This window comes from Chenopodium album, chromosome 22 (assembly GCF_948465745.1).
Source record: "Chenopodium album chromosome 22, dcCheAlbu1.1, whole genome shotgun sequence".
Lineage (NCBI taxonomy): Eukaryota > Viridiplantae > Streptophyta > Magnoliopsida > Caryophyllales > Amaranthaceae > Chenopodium > Chenopodium album.
The window spans coordinates 32,260,602-32,272,233 of NC_137855.1; the positions used below are offsets into that span (position 1 = coordinate 32,260,602).

General features: G+C 32.7%; 1 protein-coding gene across 1 annotated transcript; it reads left to right on the forward strand.

The window, feature by feature from the left end:
- Nucleotides 1-744: 744 nt before the first annotated feature.
- LOC145604202 (polyadenylate-binding protein RBP47C'-like) lies at nt 745-3,261 on the forward strand. Its single transcript, XM_081660141.1, has 6 exons — nt 745-799; nt 1,586-1,653; nt 1,747-1,877; nt 1,969-2,065; nt 2,185-2,340; nt 3,205-3,261. The coding sequence occupies exons 1-6, from the start codon at nt 745-747 to the stop codon at nt 3,259-3,261; spliced, it is 564 nt and encodes a 187-aa protein (XP_081516267.1).
- The last annotated feature ends 8,371 nt before the right edge of the window (nt 3,262-11,632 follow it).

The window sequence follows — 11,632 nt, forward strand, 5'->3', positions numbered from 1 at the left end:
GACTACAAAAAGCGTCGAGAATACTAATATGTGGCCTGCATGTGAACTCAAATAGATGTACCGCATTCACAAAACTACCCAATATCAGGAACCCTACATACCCCCACTCCTCATATTCGAACATCTCGAAAAATACTATCTTCTTTTTTCCTTCATTAGATCTGAGTTCTTTACATAGATTCATGGAGTCATGGCCTAGAGTTTGAATTCAAATCCTCTTTCTTCTTGCATTTCTCATAATCTATCACAATAATTTATATATCATGGCAAAAATTATTGTCTAACTATCAAATCTGATGGTTTGCATTGAAATTCGATTTGCGATAGCCATTTCTCTTGTTCTCCTCACAGGTAACATTTTTACATGAATCTTTGTTAATTTTCTACTCTTAATAGATATAAATTGCTTCTTTCATTTTCTGTGTGATTTTAATTGATACTTCCAAGTCGCAATTATTCAATTTTACTCATTTTCAAACCTTAGGTTATAGATCTTGTTGAATTTCTATTTCTACAATTAATCTCTTAGTTTCTTGATATTTTCTTACACATTAGTGATTTATTGGATTGCTAATTTCATTTGTTTGGATTTATTTCTTTACGACATGTAAAACTTGACATTGATTTTGTTACTCCATTCTTTCAGAGTTATTGGTTGGACCAAAGCAGAGTTTGGATCTCGAATAGAAGAAAAAGAAAGGGTTTTTTCAACCGAAGATCACCTTCTCATTATATTCCATGAAAATGGTGGGTAGTAGAATCGCGGAGTCTCTAACAACAAGGGCAAATATTGCTGAATGTATGTCTCTTTGCGATTTGCGGTTTATAAAATTGATATGAATTTTTTTATTTCTTTTTTGTTGCTTTGATGTGATTTATTATCGGTGATTTCTCAACTTATTACGCTATTACCTTAAATGAATTCATTTTTCTAGGTAAGAAGAGTTCTTGATGTTAGTTTGTTTTTTCAATTGCAGAATTATTTCAGATATAGAGTTAGATTCTAAAATACTCAGCTTCATAATTTTAATTATATTGATTTGCATTAATTTTGTTCAAATATTGCTTTTGTTTTAACTGAATCAACAGTTCATATAGCAGTTACCTTTTTTGTTGCGGTGCCAAGTTCATAAAACATGCCTTTTGTGCATAATAATTGAATAAGTGGCTTCAGTTCTTTACCACTAGTTTGTAAGTTTAATTTGTTTGGTAGAACTGTTCTCATGAAAGACCAATTTGCAACAACATATTAACAACCAATTAATAAGCTCAGAGAGATTATCTTTGCAGACATACACACCATAATTAAGTAAGGCTCCCTTTTTTCAGTCCGTTGATGTTATGTATGTGTCTATGATATGTGTGCAGCATGACACTGTCTTTCTTAAGTGTATATATATTACATATTATGATTTGTTGACCATGATTGGTTATGACTTAAGATAAAGAAAATTTTAACAAAGAATTAGGAGGAAGGATTAATTAAGATCTGGCTTTTCTAAATAATCTATTTCCTCAATAGTTATAGATGCTTGACATCAATGAACTCTTATGTCTATGTTTTCAAATAATCTTTTGTTTCTAGGTGGATACGGATCAAGTAACAATGCTAGACAAGGTTCTCAATCTGAAGGAGATTCGTCAAACACAAATGTAATAGACTTTCTAGAGTATTCTATTACAATTAGGAGATGAATTTATTTTGTTTTATCGTTCAATTATGAATCTATCTTTTTATTACTTTAGATTTTTGTTGGAGGGCTTGATCCTAGTGTCACAGATGAGGATCTTAGGGAACCTTTCTCCCAATATGGGGAGATAGTTTCTGTTAAAGTTCCAGTAAGGAAAGGATGCGGATTTTTGCAATTTACAAACAAGTGAGGCTTATACCATGCTCTGAAACAAAATTTGATGATCTGAACTGTCATTAGATTTCTATCATTATAACTATTGATGTATCACCTGCAGAGGTCATGCTGAAGAGGCTTTGAATAAGTTGAACGGATCAGTTATAGGAAAGCAAACTGTCCATCTTTCATGGGGCCGCAACCCTACAAACAAACATGTATATTTTCTCTCCTGTCTCTGTTTGTTTCTTGTTTAGATTTTAGGTTTTTGTAATTCTATTTTCTGCCTTGAACTGTGATTCTATGCTAAATAACTCTTCACTTATATGGATGGCAGTCAAGAGGTGATTATGGAAATCAGTGGAATGGAGGCTACTACGGAGGACACATATATGATGGTGGTTACAGATACGTACAACACCCTCATGACCCAAGCATGTATGCAGCAGCAGCAGCTTACAGAGCCTACCCTGTATACGGCAATCAGCAACAAGTAAGCTGATGACAAAGACATGAAAAGAAGAAGTAGCGCGCATGAGGAGAAGCCTCAAGATTATTGATAAGCGATACGTATCACACTACCTAGGTGTATTGTTTCATTCTTTGTAGTGTGAGCCTGTAGTGTAGAATTATTTATGAACCCCTCCCCCTCCTAATGTGGAGTGGAACTGAATTTTGATAACTCCCAAGGTAGTTTTTCTTACTAAGTTGCTTGTTTTTCACTAGTGGAAAAATAGCTATCCGTAACGGGCAAAAACAGCCTATCTGTAACGGGCAGTGGGCGTTACGTATGCTGCCATTACGGATAGGATATGTTATTTGTAACGGGCGCTGTCCGTTACAAATAACGGGTTATTCGTAACGGGCAGTCAAACCGCCCGTTACGAATAACCCCTTATTTGTAACGGACAGTTTGACTGCCCGTTACGAATAACCCGTTATTTGTAACGGACAGTTTGACTGCCCGTTACGAATAACCCGTTATTTGTAACGGACAGTTTCACCGCCCGTTACGAATACAATTGAACCCAAACTAAAAAAAAAAATGCAGCAGGTGATACCTGCTACTCTGCTAACCTGATAATCTACTATGATACCAAGTTTTAATTACTATTATAAATATTCAATAATAATAAATGTAAAATTTAATTAATAAAACTTTCACAAATGTCCAAATTGACTTTACAATAACTCCCTAACATGAGTCAAAAGCTACTACATTAATAATACTCTATAATACAACATGAAAATTTAAACAAGTTTTCTATTCCATAGTAGACTAAGAACTTGAAAGATCTTATATATAGAATTTTATGCTGTCTTGATGAAGCTTAAATTTTGTACAGCCATCTTTTAGGAATTGGTCAATGAGGTAGTCATGGGCTCTGTGGATCTTCACTCCATCAAAACCTGATAATGAGAGTTGACGCATTATATAGATTAGAAACTATACGGAGTATAACTTAATAAGTTAATATAGATAAATATAGATGAGTCCATGGAGTGGAGATCTTATATTAAATCATTTTACATATTAGCATAAAATCAAAACTGTGCAGAGTATTGACTATAACTTAATATAGATTCATTAACAAATCACTACCCTATCTTACACAAAATCATTGAAGCTAATCATCCTCCCTTCCCCAAGCCAGAAAAGAAGGTACACTAAGGCTTTAAATTAAAGTAGATTCAAGGCAATAATTGGATGGATAATGGAGTTAAAGAATGGGAGTGAGTGATTGAGAATTCGCTAAATGCAATGTAGTATAGAATAATAGAAACATGTAAATAGTATGGCTAGCTTAAAAACACAGGAATAAGGATCAAACTCTAATAGATGCAGTCAGAATAAAATTTTAAGAGACAGGAAATTATTACATATTATCCATATTGCTTATTTAACAATTAGAAAATTGAAACTAAATCATTGAAAGAATATTAATAAAGCATATTCTTAAACTTAAAATCCCAATTCACAACCAGAAACAGAATGTTTAGCTTTATTCAACTAAAAATAAGAGTTATCAAACAAAACATTAGCCAAAAATATCTCAAACACCACAAAAAAAATCGGGGAAAAAAGCATCAAAAATATCTCAAACACCACAAATAATCCAAAAAATCAAGACAAAGTTCAAAAATGTAAAATAAGCATCGAAACCAATACTCATTAAATAAAGACGAAATAATACAAAAATTGTAATACCCCTCATGATTGCTTTAAAAGAGTTTGTTGTACTACTCATATCAACAAGATGCATCTTCCTTTTAGAGAGCTCATATATTAAGAATACTCCATAGTTAAGCGTGCTTGGCTGGGAGTAGTCTTGGGATGGGTGACCTCCTGGGAAGTTTTCTCGGGGTGCGCATGAGTGAGGACAAAATGCGCCGGAAGGACTTGTGTTGGTCTGTGAGGACAGTTGTTGGCCCTCGATGCGCATTTCGTGACAATAGGCCCCTCCCTAATCTGTTTGGGGTCGGGGTGTTACAAAAATAACAAACACAAATTCTAGAGATCAGAAGACGAAAATTCAAATAAAAATATTAACAAAAAATTTGAGTAAAAAAATGAAATATACGAAGTATAATACAATCATAACACCCAACATGCATATCCTAAATTTAGGTGAGAAACTTGTAGACCAAAGCAGATAGTATCTCAAACACCACAAAATCCCAAAATCAACAACAAATTAGCCGAAAATCCATGCTTAAGAACACATAAAAATGCAGATAATTGACAAACATAACATAATCAAACCAGATAATTCCTCAATTACCAGAAAAAACAATGCAAAAACCTAGAAAAATTATATAAAGAAGCAAAAAAACGCAGAAATAATTTACGGCTACAAAATAATCTACAAACTGAGAAATAGAAAATAGGGTTCACGATCTATGTGTTTGGTTTGTTTTTCAAAGTTTCACTAAGATTCCTAGCTGCAATTACACAATCAGAAGGACTACTAACTGAACCAACATACACAGTAATCTCCTTCTTGCTTTCGCCTAACCTATCTATCATACACATCATATCACTATCACTTGTAATTTTGACATCCTTCTTGTCGTAGCAGTAATTGAAACTAGGATATCTAGGCCTTATATATACATTTTTCCTAAGTAAAATCCACATCAATTTATCAATATCATTCACATGAATACCAACCACATTCTCAGCAGTTTGAAATTTCAACACTAATTTATTCATTCTGCATAACATCACACACCATAGATATATAAATAAATAAGAGGTTGCACAAGTTTATCACACATTCACAATGAATGCATAATCAAATTTCATTTGCATAATTCCCAAATCACACAAGCACAATCAAATTTCAAGATTACACAACAACACAAAACCAAAATTCAATCGAAAAATAGAGCACCAAATTAACCTAATGTACTTAATAACATATGCATAATTCAATACAAAGAGTAAAAAGGTTTAAACTTTTACCTCGATATGCCCAGAAACTAATCGTCAAGAGCAAATGCCAAATTTCGTAAAATTCCCGATTATAAACCCTATTTTCTAATTGCAATTACCTCCCGTAAATTATTGATCGTGAACTCACAAAACAACAGCGAAATTCGATTATTGTCCCCAATTCGACGAAGAAACTGAATTCACAAAATCGATTGAACATAGAAAAACAAAATTGACAACTGACAGTACAATCGAAACACTAATCCAGAAAAAAATAACGCATAAATGAAAATCTTACTTCTTCCCATGGCAGCGAAACTAAGAAAATCTGAGCTCCGAAAATCAAAAACCCTAAGAAGGGGAACAATAAGAAGTAAAGTGGGTTTATAAATAAATAGAGAGAGAAAAAACGGAGCTTGAGCTGATAACCGAGCTGCTTCAATGGAGTTGAGGGAGTGAGGACGGAGGACGACGGCCTAGCTGCTTCAACATTGGAGAGAGAAAAGGGAAATAATATTTTGAGAGAGAGTGTGTGTGAGAAAGGGGAAATTAAAAGTTAGGGTTTACTTTGAAACCTATTCGTAACGGGCAACACTTGTTGGTTACGACTAGTTGGTTATTCGTAACGGGCAAGAATTGTTGGTTACGACTAGTTGGTTATTCGTAACGGGCAAGAATTGTTAGTTACGACTAGTTGGTTATTCGTAACGGGCAAGACTTGTTAGTTATGACTAGTTGGTTATTCGTAACGGGCAAGACTTGTTGGTTACGACTAGTTCGTTATTCGTAACGGACATTGAATTTTCCCGTTACAAATGATGTAATTGTAACGGGAAATCATATGCCCGTTACGAATAGCTTGTTACAAATAAGATTTTTTCCACTAGTGTTTCCTATCATATTAGACATTCATTGAGGAAAAGTTAAGAATGATATGGGGAACTTGCTCCTTAGAATATATGATGCTTGCATATCTTTATATGTTTGCTGGCTACTATACTGTTGGTCTGCTGCGATCGATTTCGGATATATTTTAGCCATTCATTCAGCAGGAAAATTGCTATTGCAAATTTGCAATAATATTTGGTATGTCTGCAAAGATAATCTCTCTCTCTGAGCTTATTATTTGGTTGTTAGTATGTATTGATTGATTAATTTTCAATGTTGTCTGAACTATGTTGCTACTTTTAGTCAACTCATTACAATAATCCCGATGAATTTTACCTTCCTGTTAGTAATTGCTTTGTCAATATTGTTTAAATATTTGATTCATAGACAGTAGATATTTCAAGGTTTTTTCATGTATACAAAGTATTATTATGTTTCATTGTGCTTCTATTTTATGTCTATTCTGAAAATTTAGCTTTTTGTTCTGCATTTGAAGCACGATTATGATGACTTTTGAGTTGTCTGATAGCCTATTTTCAATAATTTTATTTTATTTTATTTAATTATTTTTGGTTCCGTATGTATTACGATTTTTTAGGTAAAAGTCAACATTCTTTGATCTTTTTGTCTTTTGTAAATTGTATCTCTAGCTCAGGTGGCTTCTCACACTATTAGCCATGTTCTTGACATGGATATGTGGCCAAACATTCATCGTCGAAAGAAATACCTTTAAGAAGCTTAAGGTGTAGTCATTGGCTGTACAACGCTACATGATACATGTAAGTTTTTTTTACCACTTTACAAAATACATGTCAGTTTTATGTATTTACTAGAAATGGAAGTTCTAAAACCCCCTACAAAATTATTATGTTGAAAATGAAAAAATATTTGACTTTTCCTATGCTTGCTGGCCTGTAGTATCTTTTTCAATGGCAACGAGATGCTATTATTTTATGCTTTGATATTTATCATGGTATAATTATGGTGCTTCATTATACTTGGTTGATACAAAGACTTTTATTAGTTTCTATTGTGGACTAGTTCTTAATATGCTCTGAAAGTTGTAGTTTTCTCAGCATGTGTATGTTCTGGTTTAAAAATACATTGGTCTTTTCATTGTTGTTTAAATACAGCATGTTGAATCTTGAGCCTATATTGTGTAATATACTAATTTATACTTTGTATATATATATATATATATATATATATATATATATATATATATATATATATATATATATATATTTGAAGATTGGAAAAGGCAATGTAGGTGCAACAAGAGAAGAGGTCGGGACACTTGAGCATCAAAAGAAGTGACTATATCGTCTATAAGGCCATCATCTATATCTATTTTGTTTTTTAGTCTTATATTAGTGATGTATTTTTTAGGGACAAGCTACTATAATATGCGACACTTTTTTTTTTATTTTTTTTATTTTTATTAACTGTGTTGATGTTTTCTTTCATAAATTTGGTAATTAACTACATATTATTATTATTGTTGATTAATATAATTGTTGTTTTTTTTTTATAATCTAAGCTAGTTATATAGAATATTTGTTTATTTTAATTTCAATGTTATTAATTTAATATATGATAAATTTTAATAACTATAATGTATGTATGATGGTAATAATTTAATAAAAGGAACAAAAAAAAGGAAAAAGAAAAAGCTTAAAAAAAAAAAATTCTAGACGCTTTTTAATGTCTACATATTTTGCGCATTTTCATATTTCAAGAGTTTCTCGCCATACTATAGGCTGACACGAATAAACGCAAGACAACAAAAAGCGTCGCTAAATTTGAGTATGTGGACATGCAAAAGCGTCACTAAAAAACTACTGAAATTTAGGATAATGCGCGAAATGAGTATTTTCCGACACTTCGTATATTAGTTAGGACACATAAATAAAAGCGTCGATATTCTCGACGCTTTTTTGTGTCCCTCAAAATTCTCGACTCACGTATTGTCGACGCTTTTTAACAACGTCGAAAAATATTTTTGCGAAGGCGTAAAAAGCGTCCAAAAAACATGTTTTTTTTTAGTAGTGCCTTCCATGCGTTCGAAGAATCCGGGCGCTCCTTAAACATGTCGATATCACATCGACCATTGCAATACTTGTATCTCAGCACCCTAGACCACAATGTATTCGGTTCCGCCAAGAATCTCCAGCCTAATTTAGCAAGGAAACTCGGGTTAGCTTGTGTAGACATTCATTTGTGTCTCCCCAAAATCAAACCCAGTGATGAATACCTTTCGCGTCTAATGATAATCGAATGAAGTGAAAGTGTGAAAATTCTAGTGATGCAGTTATTTTTTATAAAATTCTCTTCTTTCTATTTTCGAAAATCCCTTTTTTCGTACTCTATTTATAAAAAAAGTCCAGTCTAGTTTAGTTTGGTCCATAATAAGGTTTCAATAATTGTATAGTTGGATAGGGTTTGAAAAGACCTTTCCAACGATATATTATAAGCCCAATTTCGATGAATAATGAGGAATTTATGGCCAAAATACTAAACTGGGCTCAAACCAGTACCTATGACCCAATAATCATGAGGACGGTCCAAAGGTTTAATCCTATTCCTAAACTAATTAGGATTAATTAGAATCTTCTATAAGATTCTAAAAGATCTTAATTATCCTTTTTTGAAACGATAAGATTAAGAAATTTGAGATTGAATAAAAACATTACTTTTTTAAAACTTTCCTTTTTAAAAGTTCTAATTTTATACGAATTTAAAGATTTTCAAAGACATTCAGATATTATTTTCGTGCCTCATAATCTTTTTCAAAATTTTATATGGTTGGATAGATCTTGAAATTATCTTTCCAATGATATATTATAATATTAATTCCGAGATATGAAGAAAAATATATGAAAGAAATACGAAACTCTATCCAAAACTAACACCCTCCCACTATTTCGGCCATATATTTTTTTATTCAAAAGATTTTAATCTGATCCTAATTGTAATATAAATTAGACTTCAAGATCTTTCCAACGACATGTTATATGCCTTATTTCAACTTCTAGATCAAAAGATATAATAAAAATAAAATCCACAAAAACTGTTGTCCATCGAGTTTTATTTCGATTCGAATTCGGATGCTTTTCTTATTCTTCGACTCGCTTTTTTATTTCCTATAAATAGAGGTCATATCTCCTTTTTCAAACATCAATTCTCATCAAGAATTCCCTAATTCTCTCTCTTCTCTCTTGAGCAATATAGTTTTCTTTGTCTCTGTTTCTAAGCCAACCCATTTGCAAACACAATTCCGCATTCACAAGATCTAGACACACCTATCCAAGTTCGAAGTCGACTTCGCTGTTAGTTAAGACAATTAATGCAAGAGGGGGGGTGAATTGTATCGAGTTCCTAATGACTACTTTTTGCAGATTAATAAACATTGCATATAGGAACTTGCTAGCACACACAGATTTTACGAGGAAACCTTCCAGGACCCAGCTGGAAGTAAAACCTCGACCCTGCCTTAGGGATTTCAAACACACAAACTCCACTATAATAGGGAAAACACCAAGTTACAACCTATTAGACACGGACCTTTAGTTTCACAAGTTCCTCACTGGACTTTCTACTTGATAGGACCCTATCCTACCCAACCTAAGCACCACACTTAGCTTAGATTCACTCGTACCACCAAAGTACAACACGTACTGCTAAAGTACAAAACTCTCAGCCTCACCAAGAAGCTTACAAAACTGTGTATAAAATAAACAATAAACTCACCCAAATAACCCAACCCAATACAAGTGTACGACACCTAGTATGATAGGTAAGCAATGCACGAAATCCGAAACTAATATGACAAGTTAGAAGTTTGGTAAAATTACTCAATTACGCACAATGATTTTTTCACGCATAAACTCACAAAAACCTAAAACCATTTTGCTCTCTACTATTTATACAAGTAACACTCGTATAAAAAGTAGGTTTTCTAAAAGATAAATAAGTTAACTTAACTTATCTTTAAAACACGGTTTTATGTAAATCAAGTGAATAAATCTTTTCCGGAAAATAAAGATAAAAAGATATTTTGTTAAAAAGAATTATCTTTTTAACAAACCGATTTAAAGGAAATAAAACTTTTAGAAGATCTTTTCCTAAAATCTATCTTTTATTACTTTCCGTATTATTTTATTTACCAAGCCAACTTGTCACACTTCTAATAAATTTTGTGTAATAAATTACTTAACATATTAACAATAATCTAGAAGATAAAAACCTTAACTAAATTAATAGTTGCGCCGCGCTTTTGTTTAGGTAGATTACTTGGGCTCCAAGCTTATTAAGTTCCACCAAAGAACTTAAGCTTGCTCTCTTCAAGTTCCTGTTAGGGAACTCAGTTCTTGTTAGAGAACTCTTCTTCTAATTTGTTTAACTTCTTTGATAAAGATCTCTTCATGTCTTCTTAGTTCCAGCTACTTCTTCCATCACCATGATCAACTTCACCTAAACTAATCAAACACTTGAAAACCATTATTATTCAAGTTTGCTTTTGTTTAAGTTACTCATCATCAAAACCTTTATGCTTCAAAAATTTCCCCCTTTTTGATGATGACAAACTTAAGCAAACTCTAGAAACAAGTTAAAAAAAATAGAAGGTCGTATTTTTATGTTTTTTGGTTTATTGACTGAAACAAAAATAACAAAAATAAACAAAGTAAATTAGACAGAAATAAAACTAAATTACTATAGCATCATTTTAGAGAAATTTTTGATACTTTCTCAACTGGAACCCAAAACAACTTCAGCATCCAAGTTTGATCCTTCTTTTCCCCCCTTTGGCATTATAAAAAAGTCTTGCTTTTTCAAGTTTATTAAGCATCCAGCCACAGCCCCACAAGCAATTCATCGAGTGTGGGAAACTGAAGTCAGCGCTGCTAACTTCCCTTTAGTTAGTTCCACTTTCCTGCAAAAGCATTTGTAATATACACATACACACATGTATAGGCAGTTCCAAAAGCATTTAATTAAAAACTGAAAGATTAAACATCCTGCTGATCAACTTTTTACAAACCAAAAAAAATTATTCAAGCAAAAAAAAAACATAAATTGAATATGTTCATGACTGAAATAAGAAAAGGTTAAGAAAAGGCTAAAACAGGCTAGGCTAGGATTGAAGGTGAATCAGGTCTGAAGGAGCTCTAGGATTCTCTGGTTGTCCTCCTTGGTTTGCTGTGCAGAAGCTTCCAAGTTTATCTTCTATACATTTAACAACCATCTGGAACTCCAGCTTCTAAGACTACTCTCAAGTTTATGCACAGTTTGCTCTAACTTTTGCACCTTTCCAGTTACAACTTTGATCTCTCCCAAGGCTCCTTTGAGCTGCTTCTCAGCAACTTCAACCCGATCAATTAGCTCTGCAACTTGCCCAGCTAGAACCTTGTCATCTTCAACATCAAGTTCCAAAAGATATTCAATACTTGTCTTAGGAGCA